A 12323-nucleotide genomic window follows, 5' to 3' on the forward strand; every position below is an offset into this window, starting at 1 on the left:
CTACATTCTCTTGATTTATGAAGTAGGTTAGGAGTAATTTTAAGGTCAATTTCTTTTTAAAAAAACCAGGTCAGTACTCGCAAAGTTATTTAAATTAGATAAATATTTATATAAGTAAAATTTTAATTTCATAATAACAGTCGAATGGATATTTTATTTTTATAAAGTTCTACTGTACGTACATTTCGGAAGAATTATCTAAAAAATATTTCTGAAATTCAATACAGCTTCATGTATTAATTATTATCACAATTAATTGTTATTTAACTATTACAGGGTGCGTAGCCAAATTATTCAACTAAAATAAGCACTTTTCAAGCACTCAAAAATATTTTTAAGCACTTAAAAAAAATCATAATTAGGCAGGGTTGGGAAGGTTTTGACAATTGACGGTTTTATCTTGTTTTAACCGTCATGTCAAGAAAAAAAAAACCTTTTGGCATTGTTTTTGACAATTGTCAAAAATCATGAAATTTTGAATCATATAAATGAATGGCCTTTTGATACGCAACGGACTGACAATACGGCGAAATGGAGTGGGGATGAATTAATTATGAAAACGTAGAATAGAACAACGTGAACTGTGTCTTTTTGCATTATTCAAAGCAAAAGTCAACACAGTAAAGGAAAAATCTCATTTTGTAAAAGGGAAAATTAAGCACTTTTTAAAATCACCCAATGAAAAAAGCACCTTAAAGGAGTTTTAAAAAACGAAAATCGAAAATAAGCACCTTTAAGCACTTTTTAAAAACGCTGCTCACCCTATATTACTACAGTTTTTAAAATATTTAATTTTTGTTTCATTCAAATCATAGCATTTTATTTAATAACTGTTGTTCAACAGCCGACCCAATTTCCAGTTTACCAGTACCAATGTTGAGCTCCGTATCCTTGTTATTTTGAACCCAATCCAGAAGACAAGAAAACTCCTGGATCAAGTATTGGGTGAAATTTGCCTTCGAGGAGGACTTTTTGATGCAGCTGAACTAACTCGCATTTGTATAAAAAAACTCCCATCGATGTTTTTTTTTTTTTTGAAGTAACAATCACGAATACATTGTTAAATTTCATACTTTGTTTATAAAAGTGGTTGAAATAAAGCTTTTTTTCCTTTATTTGGCGTTTTTCTTCTGAAAAAAATACAAATGACGTTGAATAAGACTTTTGAAGTTTTGAAAAATTATTTGGGGAATGGATTGTTTTTTCCTCACCCCTCGACGCGACGCCTATGTTCACATGCATAATATAAGTAAAGGGGATTGAGCTAAAAAGTGAAATGTTCACATGCATAATATAAGCAAAGGGGATTGAGCTAAAAAGTGAAATGTTCACATGCATAATATAAGTAAAGGGGATTGGGCTAAAAAGTGAAATGTTCACATGCATAATATAAGTAAAGGGGATTGAGCTAAAAAATGAAATGTTCAGATGCATAATATAAGTAAAGGGGATTGAGCTAAAAAGTGAAATGTTCACATGCATAATATAAGTAAAGGGGATTGAACTGAAAAGTGAAATGCCATTCATATACGATCATTCATAAACGATCTTCAAGTAGTAATTTTTACGTGAGATATTTCCATTCAAGAGTTACCATATTTTATGAGCTTCGGATGAAATTATTAAGACAGACAAATAAGCTATCTTCTTTTTAATTACTTCCTTATTGGAAGACGTCTCCGCTTCCAATAATAGCAAAAATTCTACACTCACAAAAAATTAATGATACACGCCTTCAACCTAATGGAATTGATAAGAAATTAATCAACCTAAAAGAGGCCTCTTGACCTTTAAAAACCTTGCATTTAAGAAAACACTGCTTAAACATTACATTCATAAGTAAGAAGAGGGAAGATATTAAACACGTTGGAAAATTATTTAAAAGAAAAAATAAGTATTGTTCCTCTTACAGAATTGTAAAGCAATATTTTTGTAAAGACTACAATGTATGCCAGCACGAGCCTGCTTTGGCCTGCTCCTATTGCTATTTTGACCTTCCTTGGGGTTCATGGTTTGAGTGTTATTTAGGTAATTCGGAAAACGGAGGTAAAAAAATGGTTGTCTTTTTACTTTGTAACCCCTGAAGAAATCAAAATAGTCAAAATGGATGATGATTGATAATGCGTAATAAAATGCATAATTTTAGATAAAGAAACGGAATAAGACTCCTGTTGCGAAAAAAAGTATTTTTCCTTTTCATTTTGACATCCAATATTTTTATTAAAATTTTTCAGACGAACAAATGGAACAAAAACTCATGATTTGGGGGAAGATAGAGAAGCAAACAACAAAAAGAGAACATCCCGCTCAACATTAATTTAAAATGAAGTTAATTTGAAATGGCATTTTTATTGTCTCAAACTTTCTTTATTTCTTATTTACTTAATTGAATAAACTAAAAGTTTAAATAAATTCCATCATTAATTTTAAAATTCTGGTTTAGATTAAATATTTTAGCCTAGTTTTAAGCATACCGAGCTACGAGGAGGCCCACGATAAATCATCAAGGGACGAGCTAATATTTTGAATACTTTAAGCAAAATAGATCTAGAAAATAATTTTCAATATTTGAGGGATATATTTATAAAATCATTGTTGGATTTCAATTATTTTTAGAAAAACCTATATTTTCTATTTACATTCCAAGAAGTACAAAATAACAAAAAAGGTAAATTTATAACCAGCGTTTTAATTGGAATTGAAACTCACATTTTTTTTTTTTTGAGGGAGGATGTTGGCGTATATTTCAGAAGCGTTTATTGGTGCGATATATTTCTCTAGTCACTTGTATTTCATTTTAAATACACACAACTCCATTATCTTAAAAAAATGTAAAACAAATTTATAACCAGTGCTTTAGTTGGACGAGAACGCGTAATAACGCAGTTTCTAAAAATATTTGAGTTCTTAAGGAGGTTGCTAAAGTAATGATGTAAGCTCCTTAAATACTTTTACCATTTAAATCACGTTATCACACCCCTTTCTAGACACCATGTTGTACTTTTTCAAGTAATGTCATCTCCAATGGTTGAGTGAATTCCATTATTATGTTTTCACTATCGTAACAAGAACGGGAAGTTCGAATAAGTGCCTTTAGTTTGAATTAAAACTTTTAAAAAAAAATTACGGTTACTTATATTGAAAATATTGATAAAAAAATGTTTTTATTGGACTTACAAAATATTTTTATTTTTTATTTTTTCGATAGTTATTTTTTACTATAGGTCACTACTAAATTATCTATTCTATGTTGTATTATTTACGTTCTATTACTTGCAAGCGAGAATGGGCAAATCTCAAAATTTTTACATGCTTTCCAGAAGGCGTGATTTTCCGATCCAGCGGCTTTTAACAACCAGCTCTTCTGCCTATCAGTTTCTTAAATTTAAAAAAATAATTATTACTTACTTTTTTTTTTAGTTTAGGTGACAATTTTTAAAAGGAATGAAATACAGAGACCACCTCTGGGTAGCGAACTCTTCTATTTACAATCACTTTCGGGAGGCACGGAATTTTTCCCATAGACTTTGTGTTGAAGAAAACCTTTAGGAGAAAACCTCATCAAAACCTCCCTAAGCGATCGGGAAAACCTCCTCACCAAATGTGGAAAAGGTCAAATGAGGAAACACGAAAAATATCAAAACAAAAAATAGTAACAAAATAAGTTGATTTAAATGTATTCAAAATATTTGTGAGTGGTTCTTATTTATAGAGCTCTTTTTGACGATCTTTGAAAGAGATCGACAACCTCATCAGTCAGAGTGCACCAAAGACGATTCTACCAACGATTTATTTTTAGAGCTGAAAATTAAATTTAAAAAAAAAAAAAATAATAATTCTTTTAGAAAAATCTAAGCATTTTAAACAAACAAGCTTTAAAGCTACCTAATTTCTTATGATATAAAATTAAATGCAAACTTCAAAAAGCAAAATTGTTTAGCCATTTAAAATAGCTGTATCTTTCTTAACTGGTAAGTTTGTTTTTACACAAAATAATATTAGTAATGATCATTTTTATTGATGCTCAAGTTTATCGATCATCGATCCGTTTTTCATGACGCCAACACATGTGACATTTTCGTATCAAGAAAATTACCTGAAAATGACCAAAAAAATGACACTGCTTGAAAAGCTCTTTGAGAATGGAAAGATGGTAGATATGAATTTATACTTAAAACAATATACGAAGCAGGGCCCGCACTAAGCATTCGCCACCTCGCAAATGCGGTAAAATCGTACATTTGGCGAATAAAATTGTGTTTCGGAGAAAGTATTAGCGAATAATTTTTTCCACTGGAACGAAAATATATTTTTAACACGATCCTCAAAATTACGTCAAAATGAATTTTTCTAAACAAATCAATATTTTTTATTCGATTACAGTAATTTTCGGTAGGAAGCAATTAGAATTGGGTCCAAATAATATAAGCCTGAAACAAACAATCGTAAAATAGTTTTCGATGGGGAAAAAACTAATGAAAATTTTTTTAAAATTTGCATTTGGCGAAGACTTCTGCAAATTGGCGAAGTTTTTTGATATTTGGCTAATTTACTGGCTATTCATTTGAAATCCTTAGCGCTGGCCCTGAAGAAGTAATGTGAAACTGTAAAAAAGCTTAAAAAGGAAAACTGATTGAGAACACAAAAATATCTGCACGCCTTTTTGTCTTTAAATTTTCATTGCCTACTGTAGCTTTGTCAAAACTCATTTTTTCTATATTTCAAATTAGATACGGAGATGAAACAGAATTTGCGATGGAAAGTTTCTCAAAAGGTATAGCGTTCTCTTAATTAAATAAAATAATACTTTAAACAATCTTAATGATGCAATGACATATGTGATGTCATAAAATATCAAAATTACGGCTTGTGACGATTCTGTAAAACGTCACAGACATGACGTAGTTAATAACTGCGTCACCGGACAACGAATCTATCTACATTATGCCAATTTTCAATGATGCTCCAGATAAAGCAGTTGGATTATGTAACAAACCTTGATAATTTTTGATCAAAACTTGAGGCTGATAGCGTTGGAAGAGTAATTTTATCGAGTAAATCAATCAGTAAGGTAATTTTATAACATAAAAATGATAAAAAAAATTATAATCTGATTATAAATACCATTTGTATCACAGAAATGAATATCATCTGCTACAAGCGGTCGCCACCGACGAGACGAATCGACAGTATGTAAAGGAGATAAATTATGTAAATGAGAATGATTCTTGTCTGATGTTGATATTGGATAAATGACGTAATCACCGGTGGATGTATGAATATCACCTGTCTGAAAAGAAAAAATTTAGAATTTTGTTAGTAAACAGTATGCAATTAAAAACATATCCTAAATATACAGTGAAATCAGTGAAGTTGACCAAAGTCACCACTTTCTAAGTTAACCCTTTGAAGCAGAATATTTATTAAAAGTATTTTTCATCATTTTAGGTCAAAATAAATAAAAAATATATTTAGCATTTTAATAATTTATGGTTATGAAATACAGCATGGAACACCGGTGTCTTTTTCTGCGTTAAAGGTAAAATTTTCCAAACACGGTTCACTTCCAAACAATAATTTTTCAAATTTGCACTTATTTGCAGCTATTTAGATCTAAGAGAAACAATCATTCATTTCAAAATTTTTAATCTGTAAAAACAATTATTGATAAACTTTTGAAGATGAATAAAAAAAAAATTTTTTTTTTCAAACTTTTTTTTGGATTTTTTATTTTAGTAAAAAAATTGTTTTTGTATTTATTATTTTGTACAAAGATTTTATATTTTAGCACACATTTTTAGTAACAAGCAATTACTGTTTTTTGTAATTAAAAAATATCAAAATATATTTCTACTTGTTATTAGAGCTTCAGAAAATATATATATAAAAAGAACACCGGTGTTCAATCAGCGTCAAATTATTAACCTCAATTCCGAAATAGCCAAATTTATTCTGTGAAAAAAAAATATAAAAAATAGCAAAACCTTTGTAAACTGACCACAGGTTAATTTTGTATGCTGGCAAATGAAATAAGTCAAATTTGTCTAGAAGGCGATTCTAAGTAAACCTTTCATAAGTTGACCAGAAAAAATTTTTTTACATTTTCTATGCTATTATCTTTTTAACCTTTTTACGAAATTGATTTAATTTGATGAATAGTACTTAAAAGCTAAGAGAGTTGAACATATGAGATAACTATTAATGGCTACTGTAACAGATGTCAGTAAGCAAATATACCAAAATAAACGTTGAAATACTAAAATTAATATAATTCCACGTAAGTTATTTCATTTTTTTAATCTTTGTGCACTGATACATTTTTAAAAAAAATCTAAAAAAACACTTGGCATAAAGTACTAATAATATATGATTTTTTTTGTTTTGTTTTTTATTCAGTTTAATACTAAAAATATACACCGCATTGTAAATCATTAACTTCATTTCTTAAGATAAATGGGTTATTTGATAAATAAAGTTTTAAGAAAATATCTGGGTCATTACATTGGGAGACGAGCGCTCTATCCCCTGAGCCATCACAGCTCAAGAAATGAAAATAAATTAAAAAAAGTCAATGACGCAATATATTAGATGTAGATTTTCATATAAGTTAGTTTAATCAGCTTTAATAAAACTCAGCTAGTCGGCGTCTTTGAGAACGAACTTTCCGTTTTTTTTTTTTTTTTTTTTTTGACTTATAAATCACAAGGGGTTCTTTTAGCTGTAGCATACGCCCCATACACATCAGAAATGTCACGAGCAGCATTTGCGGCATTGGAATCTGAACTTGACATTTTATTTCAATAATCTGAAAATTACTATAACAAGTCGATCAAATAAAAAGAAAAGGAATATTTCAGTTGAACAAAATGTCCTTTTTCGAATGATCTAAAACAGCGGTTCCAAAAAAGTCAAACGGAACCTTAGGGTTCCGCGGAAAGGTCACTTAAGTTGGTACTCCTCTTTTTTAATCAGAAATTTTTGATACATGTAATAGATTTTTTTTTCTAACCAATAATTGTTTTTTTAATATTTAGGTTATTTTCATGAAATTATTAAATAAAATGTCAATAAAAAAAGAAATTGAAAATTTTAATTTTTTCCATTAGTAACAATATATTGCATGAATTATTAAAATGGTATACATTTACTAATGATTGCATCAGTAAAATTCCCAATTTGAAGAATAAAGAATCATTTTTCTCCGTTAACCGTTCTCACAGTTTTCAAGAGTTCTTTTACACAAACTATAAATCAGCTTATTTTATTCAATTTTATTTACGCTTACGTCAAATACTACTAAACTAAAAGCCGTGCAGAGTTACGAATTCAACTGTCTTACATAAAACCCGAATTTATAAGTTATTACTAAAACAATGAAAAAAAATTTCCTATTCACATTAAACATTCCTAAATTTGCAGTGTTTATTTTTCTTCTTTGATTGCTAACTTGCTTCACTTGCTGACTAACTTCTTTTTTTTTTTTATAAGTCAGAGTTCCACTAAAAGAAGTTCGTTAAGGGCAGCGGTTCCCAATTTTTTTTCGGCTACAGAACCCTATATAATCAAAAATTTTCGGTGGAACAAAGTTATAAATAAAGTTTATTAAGGCAATTAAGAACGTTAAAATCTGTAAAAACTATTTTCAAAATATTTAATTATAGGAATAAATATTTTTCATCGATTGATCATTAAAAATTTTTAATTAGGTTATTTGTCCGACAGTTTAAATTTGCAAAAATTATTTGTGCACTATCTAGTCTAATTATTAATTTGTTTTTGGTTTATGTATTTATATATAAGCTGAAAATGAATAATATAAGCCCGAATTATATTTTACTTCAAAATTGTTCCTTTCATAAGTTGTTCAATATATTGTTATCATAAAAACAATATTTTCTTTTAAGAACTGCTATTATTATTTCATAGACATTTTATTTTTAATTTCATAAAAGCAACCGGAAGATTAAATAAATTATGAATAATAGGTTGATTTAAATATAATCAGAGGTACTTAAAGTCATCATCGGTTATAAAATGTAATAACTAGACTTTTTAACTCTCCCAGGGAACCCTATGGTTCCAAGGAATACCATTTGGGAACCTCTGGTTCAGGGTTCCGTAGCTGAAAAAATTGGGATACGCTGATCTAAAACATTATGCCAAAACACTTAATGACACGCAAAATGTTAAAATTTATAAAAGCGGCGATAACTTAACGGCCTAAACTGTCAATCAAATATTTTTCCTAATTAACTTGGCTAGAGTTTAAATTAAAATTTGTATCACATTGTTAAATTTACGTAAGATGTTTATTAAACATTTTTTGGAGGAACTATCTACATTCCTTTCTATAGGATTTTAACATAGCCTTCAAGCCCACCGATATACAATTTTCTCTATTTCTACAAATCGAACACTGGATATATCCATAAAAGGATTTAAAAATCTCACAGCCAGCGAGGTTATAAAATATAAGTCATTGAACGCGGAGAGTCATTGAACTTTTAGAAATCTTAACTAAAATTAATAAGCGATAACCATCTCAACTAACGGAAAAAGACATAACCTTCTGCAAGATTAATTTACTACTTTAATCAATACTTGCCAAAGAAAAGGAAGTTAATTTTCAGTCAACTAACTTAACCGCATAGTCATTTATAAACAAACTGAATCAAAAAGGTTGAAACATGACAAATAACAATAATAAATAATGTTCCAAAACTTCAATAAAAGCATCAGACAATATGACCTTTGTTAACCTTGCTCCTGTAAGCGACCAGACTAAAGTGCTTTCCCGTTGTCTCCTTTTTTGAAACAAACTTGCAGTTATTGTTGTGATACAGTTACCTTTTTCCTTCGTAAGTTTTGGTATTCCCAGAAGTTTACATATCTCGGTCAAGGTATAAACATAAATAATAAACACAAATAGAAAACAGGAAGCTGATACACAATAAATAGAGAAAGTTTTTGTTTTGACTGGCGATCGATATGATCGAAGCCTAATAAGGTGTCTCGATCGAAACGATCTCAGGGTCAATAAGAAATCGTAAACGGTAACTTAGGTGACCTTATCATTGACAAAATGACCTTCGTGGATTCGGGAGATGCTGAAGAATTAAAATAACCATTCATGCAAAATTGAAAGGATTTATTTTGGTTTTCATTTACCTTAAGGCAAAAATTCGAAACTAATATTTAATGGATGGACAAGGTCTGCCAAAGTATAAACAAAGCAACTAATCCAATAAAAAAAATGCCTATCTGACTGTTAAACTATTTCAAGCATATTACATACTTAAATAAGTTATTTACAATTTTTTTAAATTATAACAAACAATTTTACTTATAATTGAAGTTCTATTTGAACTAATTTAATTGATATTCTACACATAATTTTAATTTAATGCACGTAACTAAATTCAATAATTTGATGCATATAATAATATCTGATTTCAATGAAACATGGGAGTTTTGGATCACTTTTAACAAAAAAATTTTTTATAATTTTTGAACTTAATAAAATTTTCCATGTTGACATTCGATAGCTTGTCAACTTTTATATTATTATTTAAAATATAAACTATGTGGTTTGTTAAGGATTTTTAAATGTGCACAAACATGGTCGAATCTTTCTATTTGAGGATAGTTTTTAGTTGCCCCCTCTGTGAGGGTGCTGTACCTGTGAGGGTGCAAGAGAATTTAAAAAAAATATTAAAATCTATACAGAAGAAATACTGCAGGCAACCATTATATCTAAGAAATAGCAAATATTTTTTTAGTGATGAAAAATAAATCTGAATTGAAGTTTTAAAATTAATTTTGTTCAAAGCCTTAAAACAAATTATCTTAAGATACTTTTATTTAAAGATAAAAATTCACTGGAAAATTTTAATAGTCAATACACATTTTCCCTGCACCGTTTACTGATCTCTATTAGGATTTTTTTTTTTGAAGTTAATATAATAAATTTTTATGAAACATTCCAAAACAAAGAATATTTAATATTCAGAATTATGGCGAATGAAATTATTGACAAAAACAAAGCAAAACACGAAACAAAAATAGCGTGCTATTCAATTAAATTGATTGTTGGTCCGGAATTCCACCGGGGTCATGTGTCCAAACGTTATTGATCGATTAATGGTTAACTCGAGAATTCTAGTACAATGACGAGTTAAATCGTTATCTGTCAACACCGCTTGGGCATGAAAAGAAGAACTAACTCGTCACCGGTCAAAAAGGTGTTACTATTTTGTGAAGATTTCTTTATTTTATTTCACGCTGTGCATCTCTTCAAATTCCCCTTTGACAAGAGTATCTCAAAATTTTTGATTTGGTAAAATTTTTGCCATTATGCAAAAAATAAAATAAATAAATAAAATATTAAAATAGAGAGTAAAAGGAACCAATACGTATACTGGCTTTTATTATATTAATTTAAATATTAAAGGAATTCGCAATAAATTCAGAAAATTTCTGTCTTGACTGGTGATCGAAAACCTAATAAGGTGTCTCGATCAAGAAAGTCTCAGGGTCAATAAGAAATCATAAACGAAAAGTTTGGATTCCTAATCATTGACAAAATGCCCTTCATGGATTTTGAAGAAGAGTAGGAATTAAAATAATCATTCATGCAAATATGAAAGGATTTATTTTGCTTTTCATTTACCTTAAGGCAAAAATTCAAAACTAATACTTAATTGATGGGCAAGGTCTGTCAAAGTACAAACAAAACAAATATTTCACTACAAAAGTCAGTTTATCTGGCTGTTAAACTATTTCAAGCATATTACATATTTAAATATGCTTGAAAGGTTGTAATTAAGCTGGAACACAACCACTCCTAATGCGGCTGCGATGTTCGACAAAGTAATCGGTTTATTTGATCTTTTAACATTCCAAATTTATAGTATATGTAATTTATTTTTAATGTTTATTATAATATAGAGTTAGTCAACCTACAAAATATTTTTAAAATTCATCATCATCATGATTTGCTCGATTTATTTTAAAATTATCTTGCTTACGACAATATATAATACGTTTCTATTTCGGAGCAAGTTGGACCAGACCGGGTCTTAAAATCTCTTTTTTTTAAAATTGCTTTAGGAATAAAGTTATTAAAATTTTTATTTGAATAATAATTTTGATCTTTTTTCCAAAAGTAAATATTATTTGACGCATATACGCCCGGCATGATTTGCAACATCATTAACCTAAACCCGGCATTTGTCGATAATCAAGTATTTGCTGCAATGCACAAATGACAAATTTTGCTATTGACTGCAAAATGATAAATCTCACCTTTCGAATGGATATTTGTTAATATAAAAAAACTATACTTTGTAGTGTAAATTAATTTGGTTTTGTAAGTGTGCATATTAGGGACAATATAAACACATATGTAAATATATAGGATTAATCGCATATAAAGTCAGCATTAAAAAAGAACTTAAATCTTGTTTTTCTGCAATGCTACAGACTTCGTGGTGAAACAATATATCTAAAGATTTTGACTTTGAAGTACTGTGGATGTCCGATTGACCGATTGACAAGGTCAAGATTTTTTCCCGTAACGCTATTTCACAGAAAAAGGTTTTTGCTTAGTTAAAACTAGACATAATTTTTTTTACTAATTTAAAACAGAGCTAAAAATATGTTATCAGTTATTAAACTAACAAAAATACGTCTTCAAGCAATTAGAAACTACAGGGGGAAAATAGATAAAGAAAAAAACAAGCCATTTCTAATCAAAATTTTCAAAACGCTAACGTCATTTTAAACAATAATAAATAAACCTAGACTAGCGGACATTAAAGGCTGATTCAGAATCAAGTACGATTTTAGTCACCATTATGACATTTTCCAAAATGTGAGGGCGATTGGTGACTTCTTCACTATTGAAGTTGATGTCGCAGGGAAGACTGGGTTTTCTTGGGCAGTACATGATTGAGATGATTTTATTTTAGAACCGTTGTTGAACAGTCGACCCAATTTCGGATTCACGACTATTAACGTTCAACTCCGTAGTCTTGTAATTTTGAACCCAATCCAAAAGACAAGGGACTTTTGGTTGGACTTTTTGCTTGAACGAATACGCATTTGCGTTACATGGAGAGGATAACCATGAAAATCTCCCACGGTTAACCCGACGGCAAGGGGACTCTAATCCATGATCCTACCACTGAGGATAATTAACGTCAGCACTGTGCACAGTGCGAGCCGGGTGAGGAATTGGAATCGACCAGCCATTGCTGGGATTTGAACTCTGTTCACCTCATTGGAAGGCGAATGCTGTATCTTCTGAGCCATCATAGCGATTG

The 12323-nt window shown here is 29.4% G+C and overlaps 1 protein-coding gene across 1 annotated transcript in view; it reads right to left on the reverse strand.

The window, feature by feature from the left end:
• LOC107445274 (A disintegrin and metalloproteinase with thrombospondin motifs 9) overlaps positions 1 to 12323 on the reverse strand; it is a 267380-nt gene that overhangs the window by 148788 nt on the left and 106269 nt on the right. The window contains exon 3 of the mRNA XM_087156047.1: positions 5125 to 5290. Within this exon, the coding sequence (XP_087012173.1) occupies positions 5125 to 5290 (166 nt within the window). The remainder of the gene's footprint in view (positions 1 to 5124; positions 5291 to 12323) is intronic.

The sequence above is a fragment of the Parasteatoda tepidariorum genome, chromosome 12 (assembly GCF_982258835.1).
Source record: "Parasteatoda tepidariorum strain Cologne lab strain chromosome 12, Ptep-v5.0, whole genome shotgun sequence".
In the NCBI taxonomy this organism is placed as follows: Eukaryota; Metazoa; Arthropoda; class Arachnida; order Araneae; family Theridiidae; genus Parasteatoda; species Parasteatoda tepidariorum.